This window comes from Cygnus atratus, chromosome 1, assembly GCF_013377495.2.
Source record: "Cygnus atratus isolate AKBS03 ecotype Queensland, Australia chromosome 1, CAtr_DNAZoo_HiC_assembly, whole genome shotgun sequence".
Taxonomy (NCBI): Eukaryota; Metazoa; Chordata; class Aves; order Anseriformes; family Anatidae; genus Cygnus; species Cygnus atratus.
Genome location: NC_066362.1, coordinates 172,948,228 through 172,962,108, shown reverse-complemented (window position 1 = coordinate 172,962,108; position 13,881 = coordinate 172,948,228). Strand labels below are relative to the sequence as shown.

At 36.8% G+C, this 13,881-nt stretch overlaps 1 protein-coding gene across 1 annotated transcript in view; it reads right to left on the bottom strand.

Moving 5' to 3' along the window:
- Window positions 1–13,881, bottom strand: part of DIAPH3 (diaphanous related formin 3) — a 242,523-nt gene that overhangs the window by 126,492 nt on the left and 102,150 nt on the right. The window contains 1 exon segment of the mRNA XM_050709286.1: window positions 8,448–8,549. Within this exon segment, the coding sequence (XP_050565243.1) occupies window positions 8,448–8,549 (102 nt within the window).

Genomic DNA, 13,881 nt, shown 5'->3' with positions numbered 1-13,881 from the left:
AGAATAGCTACAAGAGGGGGGAGATATAATTATGTGCAAGTATGAGAAACTCTTCAACTGCTGGCAGGAAACTGTCCAGTATTTCATGGTACTGTAAGAAAAAACGGAGGGAAGCTGTCAGGGGTTTTGTAAAAGGATGCAACAACAAGGTCAATAAATACACTCCAAGCTAGTAGGCTTTGGCCTTTGGAAGAAGCAATTGAGAATTTCATATACTGACAGGACCCATTCTTTGTACAATGCAGTTTTGAAAGAGAGCAACCTTTAGTAAGTACACAATCAAGATAAGGAAGTTTTATTAGCTAGACAGTAAGGGTGAGAAGAAAACAGAAAACACACAAAAAAAAATATGCAGAGAAAGACAAAAACTAGCAATGATCTCATCATCAACAATAGAATACAAGGAAAAGACAAATCATCAATACCATAATAGGGATACAAGTAAGACAATTTTATTTGGATATATTCATGCATTAGGGCGAAAGTATAAATGATGGGTGAAAGGTATATTCTACATATCTTATCATCTATACCTACTATGTATGCATATCTATTATCAGTTATGTGTATATGGACTACTAGATACATATATCTATATACATATTCTAAAGAATATGGAACAGACCAACTTTTGAAGCAAGAAATTCAGAGAGAAATAAGTTGCTGTAAGCATAAATGGAGATGATAATATATGGACAAGTATCCAGAAAGTTAAGATAAATAACTGGAAACAAAGACAGACAAATCAAATACCAAAATGTTTGCTTAAGAAGAAAAAGATGGTTAGAAGTTTTAAATCTGGCTGACATACAAATATAAGATCATCAAAATAGTCACGATGACAGGAAGCAAAAGAAAAGCAACTGCTATACGAAGCAATGGACATAAAATGTCAAATATTGGGCATTTCAGACAAAAATGCTGCAGAAGATTAAAGTATGGGTCTCCTCCTACAGAAAGTTTCCCCTTCAATGTCACAATGGCACAAAGAATTACCTTACATTGCTCTAACAGTGCAAGAAATTGTTTAAACACATGCTTCATCTTTTTTTACAGTCCTTTTGAAGAAAATAAAATTTATACAGAATAGTTAACCACAACAAGTATAGTCAAGTAAATACTATTTTTGTAGTTAACACACATTTTCCAAGGCACTTAGGAATGCCAAACAAAAAATATGAGATCCAACGAAGTCTTAATTTGTGACAATGATTTCCAAAATCTAATAATTTATTTCATAAAATTCAATTCTTATTTAATAAAACTACTACTTAAACTAGAATAAATAACCATTTAGTACATATGTTTTCTTTTTCTTCTAAAAATTCTAAACTATTGTTTGACACGCACAGATTTATTTCTAATTTATCTTTTGTTATTCCAATTCTTATTTCACAAGTATACTAAAAATATTTAAAGGATAACTGAGTTATTATATTCTCATTATTTTAAAACCTTACCTATGGTTTCAGATTCACTCCTTGGCTGTGACAACCAAAAAAAGCTCAAGAATCATAGACAAATTCAAAAAGCAATGCACCAGTTCTCCAGTGTTTTGTCATCTTGTTTGTGCAGTGAGAAATACACATATAATCAGTATACTTCAAGAACTCAAGTTCTGCTTTGCCCAATAATTCTTAGCTAAGTAGTTCAGTTCTTCAGTGCCTTTATCATCCCTTATGCAATTAGAGCATAAGCATATATGTATAGAGCATTTGAACAACAAAAACAACCACAAACACAAAAACTTGTCAACCATCAACTGCTAAGATGATCATGCAGCTGAAATCCCATTCTTCTCAGATAGCTCTCACATTATAAGTGTGCTGTCATATGACTTCTCATTTCTAAACACACACCCAATCTTCTCTATTAACAAGTTTTACAAAATAAGTCACCCAATATTGCTCATAATTGATGTAACCTCCAAGAAAATAATATGAAAATTAAATTAATTCAAGAGAAAGTTCATCATACTTGGTAAACCAAGTACAAAACATGAACTGTAGTAAAATGAAGTGCAACTGAATATTTACATTTTGGCAAGCACAAACATATTTCATGAAGCACTTGATCATCAAAATACAGCATTCAAAATCAACTTAAGGTAACACTGTGAAACTAAGTTAAAGCACTTAATAAAGTTAACAGATTTCATAAACAATTTCATAACACAGTTTTCATAAAACAGTTCTTGGATGTGTGCAAGTTAAAACAAAAAAAACCCTCTATTAATACATGATAGTATCTATGTTCTGAGACAGCAGTCTGGAATATGTGAAAGAACGAACACACAGGAAAATAAAGTAGTTTATCTAAAGAAAACCTAAAGTCTGGAAGAGAAGATAAGACTAATAAAGGATTTATTTTATACTTACTGCTGAATGAACAGAAAACATAAAAGTACAAAATGACTTAAAAAGATGAGGATAGTTGCAGAAACCACACACACACAAAAAACCTCACACCACAAAACTCTCATAGAGGGAACCTGAACTGCTTAGAGTCTTGCCCTCAATGTCTTTAAGCCAACAACAGAAGTTAATTAACCCACGTTGAAATAAAACACACAATATGTTAACAGTCACAACATGCCAGTATCTTAGTAAGTGTCTAGCTGTTTCTTTCAGAGAAACAAATCTTGACTTTGAATTCAAGGCCAGGAGGATAAAAGAAGGTTTGCATTATAAAGATTTTATTATCACTCAAGTAGTAATTATCAATTTATTCACTATTCTGGCTGTTCCTTGGGAGGCACATGGTTTTGTCTTTCCCCTGAGCACAACTTCAGAGTAAATTAACATGATCTCTGAATTCTCTGAAATACCATAACTATGAGATACTACTCAACTAAATAATAAACCTGAAAGTCTTGTACTGCGTGTTTAAGTTTGATTCTCCTCACTTGAAAAGAATGACAAAAATGAAGCAAAACAATTTATATGTGTATCAGCAGTGGTACATGGTACTTAAATGAACAGGAGTTCTCAGCCTGCTTCCCAACCAAAAAAAAAGTGACTTATGCAAAACTTTTTTTTTTTTCAAGACAGAAATGAAAACCATTTGGTGATAAAAATTAGTTGTAGCTTGATCCCTGAAGTCAGCTCCATTCAACTCACCAAAGGTGTGACACTAGAAGAATTATACCTAATGATGTCTTTTTATGGTTTCCAAGGAAAACTAAGGAAAGCACATACTTGCATTCATCAGCGGGAAGCTGGTTGTTCCTTCAGAAAAGAAAACCCACAAACAAATATAGCAAAACTTTACCTAGATTGCTATATTCTAGCTCTTCCCATCAGATGAGGCTGAGACAGTTTAACTGAATTGTAAATTTGAAATTTTTAAAGGGCAAAAGACAGACTTCTAGGTTGGCTGAGGCTCAAATATAGAGGAAAAAAAGAAAAAAATAGAAAAATAGCAAATCAAGCATTAACCTATGTGGAATTAATTTTTAAATGTCTTTCTTTTTTTTTTTTTATCAATATTTACTCAGCCCTGGATATGGGGAAAGCAGACTTCAGGCTGCTCAGGGAACTAGTCAGCAAGGTCCCCTGGGAAGCTGCTTTTGAAGGCATTGGAGTCCATCAGTGCTGGTCAATCTTTAAGCACTGCCTCCTGGAAGCACAAGATCAGGCGATTCCAAAATATCGGAAGGCAGGCAGGCGGGGCAGAAGGCCAGCCTGGCTGACCAGGGACCTTCTACTGGAGCTTAGGCAAAAAAAGAAAGTGTACGGCTGCTGGAAGGAGGGTCAGGCGATGAGGAAGGAATACAGGGATGCTGTTCGTGTTTGTAGGGAGAAAATTCGCGGGGCCAAAGCCCAACTAGAGTTGAAGCTGGCCATGTCTGTGGGAGACAATAAAAAAGTTTTTTTAGATATGTGAACAGAAAAAGGAGAACCAAAGAAAACATAGGTCCGCTACTAGATGGGGAGGGTCTCCTCACAGACAATGACATAGGCAAAGCAGAGACGTTTAACGCCTTCTTCGCCTCTGTCTTCAACACTGATGATGGACTTCGGGACCCAGGGTACCCTGAGCTGGAGGACCATGACAGTGGGAATGACAAACTCCCAACCGACCCTGAACGTGTGCAGGATTTGCTGCTCCACCTGGATCCATACAAGTCCATGGGTCCGGATGGGATCCATCCCAGGGTGCTTAAAGAGCTGGCTGATATCATCTAGGGACCTCTCTCAATTATTTTTCAATGATCTTGGGAATCTGGAGAGGTCCCAGTGGACTGGAAGCTGGCAAATGTTGTGCCAATTTTCAAGAAGGGTAAGAAAGAAGACCCTAGCAATTACAGACCTGTCAGTCTCACGTCAGTGCCTGGTAAAATGATGGAGAAGATGATCCTTGAAGTTATTGAAGCACACCTGGGGGACAATGCAGTCATTGGTCCCAGCCAACATGGGTTCATGAGGGGTAGGTCCTGCCTAACAAATTTGATTTCCTTTTATGATAAGATCACCCATCTAGTCGATCAAGGGAAACCAGCTGATGTGATCTTTTTGGACTTCAGCAAAGCTTTTGACACTGTTTCCCATAGGATCCTACTGGACAAAATGTCCAGCATACAACTTAACAAAACCATCATACGATGGGTGAGCAATTGGCTGACGGGCAGGGCTCAAAGGGTTGTGGTAAATGGGGCCACATCTGGCTGGTGGATGGTCACTAGTGGGGTCCCTCAAGGCTCCATTTTAGGGCCAGTCCTCTTCAGTGTTTTTATAAATGATTTGGATGTAGGACTAGAAGGTGTTCTGAGCAAATTTGCTGATGACACCAAACTTGGAGGAGTTGTGGACTCGGATGAAGGTGGAAAGGCCTTGCAGAGAGATCTGGACAGATTGGAGAGCTGGGCGATCGCCAACCACATGAAGTTTAACAAAAGCAAGTGCCGAGTCCTGCAGCTGGGACGGGGCAACCCTGGCTATACGTACAGACTGGGCGATGAGATGCTGGGGAGCAGCCCCGCAGAGAGGGATCTGGGGGTTGTGGTTGACAGCAAGTTGAATATGAGCCAGCAGTGTGCCCTGGCAGCCAGGAGGACCAACTGCATCCTGGGATGCATCAAGCACGGCATTGCTAGTCAGTCGAGGGAAGCGATTGTCCCCCTCTACTCTGCGCTGGTGCGGCCTCACCTCGAGTACTGTGTGCAGTTCTGGGCACCACAGTACAAGAAGGACATGAAACTGTTGGAGAGTGTCCAGAGGAGGGCGACGAAGACAGTGAAGGGCCTAGAGGGGAAGACATATGAGGAGCGGCTGAGGTCACTGGGCCTGTTCAGCCTGGAGAAGAGGAGGCTGAGGGGGGACCTCATCGCAGTCTACAACTTCCTTGCGAGGGGGAGTGGAGAGGCAGGTGACCTATTCTCCGTTATCACCAGTGATAGGACCCGCGGGAACAGTGTTAAGCTGAGGCAGGGGAAGTTTAGGCTGGACATTAGGAAGAGGTTCTTCACCGAGAGGGTGGTCGCACACTCAAACAGGCTCCCCAGTGAAGTAGTCACTGCACCAAGCCTGTCTGAATTTAAGAAGAGATTGGACTGTGCACTTAGTCACATGGTCTAAACTTTTGGGTAGACCTGTGCGGTGCCAGGAGTTGGACTTGATGATCCTTATGGGTCCCTTCCAACTCAGGATATTCTATGATTCTTGACAAAAACGGCAAAAATGTTTGCTATTTACATATGCATTTTACTAATTTGATTAAAATGCATAACCCAGCATGTAATTGTCCTATTTCCCCAATCAGTTACACATATATTACTGTTGGAATGATTTGGCTTGGTCAAACACATGTCCATACCTTAGCCAGCCATGGTTAAATTTACCGGTACAAATCCATCTCTGCAGGCATTTTGCCGTAATTTGTCTGACTCAGAAAAAGCTGCTGAAGTTTTTAGACGTGTGCTTATCTCTATCATCCTAGCAAACATGGTTTGAAACAAGGTTATCGGACAGGAGCATCAAGCTCAGTCTACTTTGTTCAGCACAGGACACTTCAATTTCTCCCAGTAAAATTGATATATATGAACCTCTCTGCTACATAAACAATCCACCCTTTTGATTTTCTAGTATCTAATTTAATGGAAACCGTGAACTTTTAATATTATGGAACGAAAGTACATTAACAAGTTCAATTCCAGAACAGACACCAATTTGTTATATATATATATATATATATATATATATATATATATATATACACACATATGTAAGAAAAAATTATTATGGAACGAAAGTACAGCATTTAACAAGTTCAATTCCAGAACAGACACCAATTTGTTATATATATATATATATATATATATATATATATATATACACACATATGTAAGAAAAAATAATGTTTCATGTTTACATAAAACTTAAAAGATGAAAAAAATCATAACAAATCAACAATTTTTTACAGTAAGAGTGTCCTCTTCTGACAAGCACAGAAGGACTTGCCTTCAGTGGCACCAAACAGCACAAGACAAAACCAGGAAATCAAGCTAGACAAAGTATTTTTAACATATCCCATTATTAACTTCTTTTTCTTTTCCTAGAATGCTTATCATGGTGTGATCTAAATGTATGTGTGAGCTAGATTCATGTTATGGCATGGGTAAAAATGAAAGAACGTTGTTGTTTTTTCCCCTGTATCATACTTACTCTTCCTAACAACATTTTTCCCTCCATTTTGTCATTTACCAACTCCTCTCCAAACATTTCAACTTTAAGCTGACATGAACCAGGGACTCTACCAACAGCATTCATTCATTACATACAGAAATTTCATTCCTAGCTCACCACCCATCTCATATAGTGATTGAGATATGGGCCTATGAGAAAACATATTGTTAGGAAGCTTACGTATCACAATATATTACTTAAATTTTGAACATATGAGACTCTAAACTAAACTTGGTACATCTAACTCCTAATTACATCTGCTTTTTAATGGAATTTAATATTAAGACTATTATTCCAGATCAAGGAAGAAGTTTGGGGAATCTATGATAGCTTTTTCACCCTTCAGGGGAGATGAAAATAAAAGGAAGGAGATAACTCTTCAGTTGATTCAGAATCTTGAGTGTTGCTCTCGCATCTTATACATGTACTCCAGATATTCTCATATCTAGGTACAAATATTTGATATCCACACAGATAACTACCAAAAATAACTATATATTGTTACAATGACATGGTACTCAATGACATGATACTTTTTCCTGAAGCCAGAGATACTAAAAGAATTCTAAAATAATTTCTTCCTCCTAGGGAAATCATCCTGGATGAAGCTGTTAGTGATCACCTTAGCTCGAAAAAACTAGGAATGAACAAGGAAAATCAAAGCCCTATATGGATGTATCCATCCAGGAAAAGAAATAGCCTTATTCTGTGTTTATATGGATAAAAAAATAATAATTATGAATTATGAGCTATATACATGGTATTCCCTTATTATTTTTCAAATAAAGCATCAACCATCAACAATGAACCAGGAGTGTTTTATTTTCTCTCTTACTTTGCAAATTCAACCTGGGATATATTAAAAACATATCTTCCCACTGGGAACGTGAAAGGTGACTGTAAGTACTCTGGATAAAGCATACTATAAAACAGAAGAGGAAGGAGGCAGAACAGGTTAACACAATGACAAGTACAGTATTTCATTCCCATTTACATACAGAACAGAAAAAAGAAAAAAACATCAATGTGTATCAGGTTTAAACGGCAAGGTTTTTTGTTTGTTTTTTTTTTGGGGGGGGGGGGGGGGGTGAAGCTGCAGGGGTGGTCTCTGTGAGCAGAGCCCAGCAGGAACAATCTGTTCCTGAAGGACTGCACCCCGCAGTACAAGCCCACGTTGGAGCAGTTCTTGAAGAGCTGCTACCTGTGGGCAGCCCCGGCAGGATCAGTTTGGTAAGGATGGCATCCTGTGGGAGGGGCCCCATGTGGAGCAGGGACAGAGTGTGACTGTAAAGGAGCAGCGGGGACAAAAGGCATTGAGTTTGTTTTGCCTGTCATGATAATTGCTGAGTGATCTCCCTGTCCTTATCTGAACCCTTGAGCCCTTTCTATTGTATTTTCTCCCCCTTTCCCTTTGAGGAGGTTGAGCAAGAGTGGTGGAGTTCAGATGCCCAGCAGGATAAAACCACCATATTATGGAAATTCAAAAAATGGCTCCATATCTTCCAGTGAACCTTGCCACAGAAAATACTATTTTTTTTTGTTTCTTTTATGTAAATTACTTTTTTGAAGAAAGAGGATGTGGCAATCAGGCCTTCCAGATCCCCAGGTATGTCCACTAAAAGCACTTACACTTTGTTTTTTCTTTTTTACTATGCCACCTCTTCATGTTTAGGAAAAAGAAGCTGTTATTGCTTCATTATTACTACTTTAAAACTGTATTTCAGGCAAGAAAATTAAAAATAGTGCTAACAAAAAAGAACTCACCACAATTCCAAACTGCTCTGGTTCAGACAAATTATTATACTCGCTCTTGAACTTGGACAACGTGTTCAGTTGTTCTTGTTCCGGAAGATGTTTTATTAAATTCTATCAAAAGAAAAGGAAGGAGGCTTATAAATCTCATATTCTGCATTTCTTTTATAATTGCAGGTAAATGGTGTTACTTATGTATCGCTAACATATACTCCAAAGACAACACTCCTGTCCCGAAGTTGACAAAGTAAATAGGCAACCCACAAATTCACGTAACCAAGTGTAAAAAGCAAATTATTAAATGCCAGTATCTTCTGCTGATTCTTTCAACATACATGTTTCTGTTGTCTTTTACTAAATACCATTTTGTAATAAGTATGTTTGATAGGTACTGTGTAAACAAAACGAAATAAGTAAATAGGACAGGGAAGGCAGAATACAAATTTCAACTGTAATGTACCTAACTGAAGGATGGCAAGAATGATTAATGCTAGACAAAAATATTTTGAGAACGGATAATTTATTTTCTAGTATTTCAGAACAAAAGCAGACTGTAAGGTGATGACAGGTAAAGCAATGCCTGTATCTACAAAAGCTTAAACCCATTAAACACTACTTAGCATGCAAACTTTCCAGAAGTAGAATTTCAAAGGCAGGACTCAGCTTCAGCTGAATTCAGGAGTCCATATAGGAAGCTTAGGCATTTACGTGAATGCCTTGTGAACTCAAGTAAAAGTCTAAACATGACACCTTCATCTGATCATCTAAGACGACTTCAGACTCCCTGGAGCTTCCAGAGGACTTTGGCACCTCTGCTTACATACAGTCATTTGCATTTAGGCACCTGAATCCCACTTAAATTACCAGGTAGGTAGTAGGTAGACTGACAATGGCTATTCTGAGCAAGTTCTGAAAGGACAGAGCTCCTCAAATATCCAGTTGGGGTATAAATTTGACAGGCAGTAGCTTAGTTCCCTCCCTTCCCAAGATGACTGCTGTAGCTATCAGGGTTCCTGTAGCCTGCTCTCTTTCTAACCTCACGAATCCTGTTTTCCTGGTTACACAGTCGCAAAGCTTCCATCCTAGTAAAAAAACAAGAAAGATTGTTTTCTTACTTAAAACACTCCCTGGCCTACTGCTAAGGTCACTCCTCTGAGCTGAAGTAAAGATGCAATCCTTCTAACACTGATTCAGGTTGGACAAATATAGCTGTACCACTACCTATTACCATATTTTCAAGAATGGATTGGAAGGACTAATTGTAGCACTTTCCCATTTCTCTATGGAAAGGCAGATGCTTAAGTTAAAATCTGTTTTATTACTCTGCAAGTAAATAGCTTTATTGCTATACAATCAACAAAATAACTTAGTCAAGTTGGTGAACAGGATCTCCCTCTGATAGTCTTAAAAAAAAAAAACACTAATTCATCTGGAATCAAAAATAATTTCTTCTTCTATAGAAGAAATTCAGCCATTTAGGATATACAAATTAGATCCCTGGGGCCAGAGGGATGAAAAGTCATGCCTACTCTTCGCATAACATATTTGCCTAATTTAAGAAGAAATAATTCAACTCTAGTACACACCAAAGTAGCCCTACACCAGTAGGTCAAACAGCGGCTTTATGCTATCTTCAAACTCCCTATTAGCTAGTTTCAAAGCGAGCCATATATGCAATAGTAACTTTGGATTGCTATAGATATTCCTCTTGTTAAAGAATGAAAATACTGGATTTGTAATTCCAGTATACATGTATCCAAAGTATTAATGTTTTTTAAAACCCACTTGAACACTTTGTTTGATACTTCTTTTAGTTTTCCTATACTCAATCTCTTAGCTCTTGTACAATCACCATTTTATGGTAGTTCAGCATTTATCAAACCTTTTTTCTGATAGATAAGAACTAGACAGTACTTCATCACTGTTCTGTTTTAGTGTAAAAATAGTCGCTATTTTAAGAACTGAAACCCTACTTTGATTCTAAGGACTAAGGTAAGTAATTTGTTTTAAAGCATTTTGTGTCATCCAGTGTAAGGACAATATAGTTTATCAAGAAAGTAAAGTCAGCAAATAAAAGAAGAAAAGGTAGACTTATGTGCAAGGACCAAAATAACCACAGAAAGAGTAAATGATAGTTAAACAATGAACTGCTTCAACAGACACTCCACTCTCAGATAAGGATTTTGGTAGAAAAAAGGAAACCAGTAAAAATGCAGGAATGATGAGGCTTAAAATAATAATGCAAAGTTAAATTTTATGGATCTGGTTTTGGACATGGCCAGACTAACTTTCAGCATGAAGAATTTATGATACTAGTCCTATATATCCTTGCTGTTATTACAATTGGAAAACATTTTTGAAAAAAAAAAAAAAAAAAAGGCTACATCTATTAATTATGAATTAAGATGTCCAGCACTAAATCTATAAAATTCAGCAGACATCAAAGGGCAGAGAGATTCTGAGTGTAAAAGGTACATTTTAAATTAGGTTTTGATACCCTACTATTTCTGTCTTGATATACACATAACAGTTATTACCAATACTTTAAATATACCACAACTCCTTAATTTTTATTGAGATTAAAAGGTCATTGTTTGATGATAAAATAATTTTCACATGTAGAAAGACCGATCACAAAACTTTTCAAAAAGAGAAACAGTCAAGTGTTATATGAATGTTTTCAATATTGAACACCAGAAGGAAAAAAAATCGAAGCAGCAGCTGGTATCAAAGCAGCTTTATGGTGTTCAGATAAAGCTTTTGAACTACTAGAGATGAAATACATTTTGAATATCAAACAGAGAATAAGCAGGAGAAAGAATTTTGACTAAGTCACGGGAAACATTCTGATAATTAGTCAATGACTATTTGGATTACAGCAGAAATTTTGGAGTTTTAATGTCTTTCAGAAGTATATTTAAATTCTAACAGGAGAAGGGAGAGGAGCAGGATGGAGAGAGACATAAATCAGACATTTTACTTATGCACTCTGTATAACAAAAAGGTAGGATTAAGGACAACTTTCCAACTTCAGAAACTGTGACATTAAGATATACTGGGCAATATTTACAGCTAGACAAAAAAAAAAAAGATGAAGATGAGAAATTTCTGAAAAGGAGAACCACCAAAATATTTAAGGTATCATATAAATACGTAAAAACAGCCACATGCTTATAAACCTATGTATGCTTTTGCTCTTCTCAGAATAACGAAATACACAGAACTACATCTTCATTGGATATCCAAACCCCAAACTTGTTTAGGATTTTAAAAGCAGACATACTTTGAAAGAGACATACAGATGGATATTTTCATTTATTTAGTAACCTCAGCATAGGTTTACTAAAGGGGAATACTAGATTTCTAAGGCAATGAGACACACGATTCAACCACTTTAAAAGGAAGATAGGTGTCTAAGTGCTTTTTGAGGTTTGAACTTAGATGGTACCGTTTTCAAAGACATTACTGAACTGTTTTATCCAGAAACAAGAAGCTTGGATAAAGCCATTTGACAGAAATTATTACACCCAAACTTGCAAAGTAAATTTGGAGCCTAAGTCCCATTGAATTTTCCATTTCATTTAGGCTTGATAATGTGTAATCACATTAAAAAAAAAAAAGTGACCTGCCATCACCTAGTAGCACGCCTTGATGTATATATAACTTTCATACGGGATACTGTGAGCACTACTACTTGTATTCTACTACACTGACTTTTAGTCAGTCGCAGCAGCTGGTAACATCATTATCTTCCTGTAGGACATTATTCCTTACCTCACTTTTGGTCCTTCAATTTCTCTCATCCTTTTCTTAAATAAGATTGTCCCCTCCCCTCCAAAACCAAACACAAAAGGACTCAAACACTAACTTGTCCAAAAGATTGTAGACTTTCATTTTTGATCTCAAAAACGCCTAAGGATACAAAAAATGTTTTGCTTTCTTTGAATTACATACAGGGAAATTATCAAGATGTCAGTTTTTCATAATATTGATATATAATATCTATTATAGACAGGTTGCTTCACACTATTATTAAGGATGTAATATCATTAAGAAGCTGAATTTTCACCACTGAAAAGAGTGCTAAGGTCAAACAGCATGAAAGAGAGTTTCAGAGAAGACATGGAAACTCTGAGACAGGTCAGACTGAACATAACAGTGTAGCATATTCTACCTCTCAGATTGTCATGCGGTTCTACAGAATCTCAGCTATTACCCCACATATATATTTTATATACATAAAGAGACACATCATGCATCTTCTAAGCATGAAGAAAACCTTGAAAAAGAAAAGGGATGTAAGCACAAACTAGCATAAACAAGGAGCTCTAAGGCATCAGCTACTCTGTTCATCCTAATAACCTTAAAGCAATAGATAGTTTCAGTGGCAATATTAACTGCATCTTGATGTTCCATTTTCCAACAAAATGGAAAGAATTACACAATGATATATATATGCAGTCACTGGAGATGATGGCTCATGTATCTTATTTCAAGTATTTCCTAAGAAAAACATCCCATCCTGCAAATCATTTAGTAGACAAACTCCCTTTAAAGGAAAGTGAAGTCTAAATAGCTCCGCAGAGTCTAAAGATCTTTGAAATCCAAGTGATAAGATATGACACCCAAACTGCATAGTGGACAAAAAGGAACATGCTGAACGTACAGTCTCCTCAGTAGGATCTTATTTTGACATTCCAATATGGTGAACATTCAGTTTGCAGGCAAAGCACGCAAAAAATATTTTTTTTTTTGACCTCTGAATCCAAATTGCTACATGTTGCAGTATGAGTCATACATTTGAATCTCAAGGAGTCTGAATGTTACAACTCATTTTATAACTCTTTTTATTATCTATATTTATTTCTTCACTAATCAACAGAACTGCAAAAAGCCTATGCTTCTAAAAATCTAACTTTATGTTTCTTGGATGTTTCAGGATGGACTGGTGCCCATCTCTCCAACAGACTTTCAATTATGTTGTACATGTCAGTAATCTAAATCCTCCTTAGGTAACGCCTACACTACATTACTAGTAGATTGTTAACAATTACAACTTGACATTTAGGAGCCATAATTACAAAAATTTGAAGCTCATCACAGTATATAGGAATCCTGTCCAAAAGAAAGGCAATCTTGGTCTAAAGAAGGATCTCTGCAAATCTAATGGAGCGTCATCAAGATGACTGTGGGACATGGCATACAACTGGGGGACACAGAAAAGAAGTTTAGAGAACTGCATTTGTGCAACTTTAACAGAACAAGATTCAGGGGAATTTAATGTAGTCTTCAGGTTCCCAACAGGTACCTGAAAGATATATAAAGAAGATATAATATGTCTCGTCTTGGAGGGGTGCAACAGAAGGCCAAGGTCTCAAGTGCCAAAAAAGAAAATTCCAGCTGGATAAACAAGAAAATGTTTTTCACCATAAGGGTAGTCCAACAC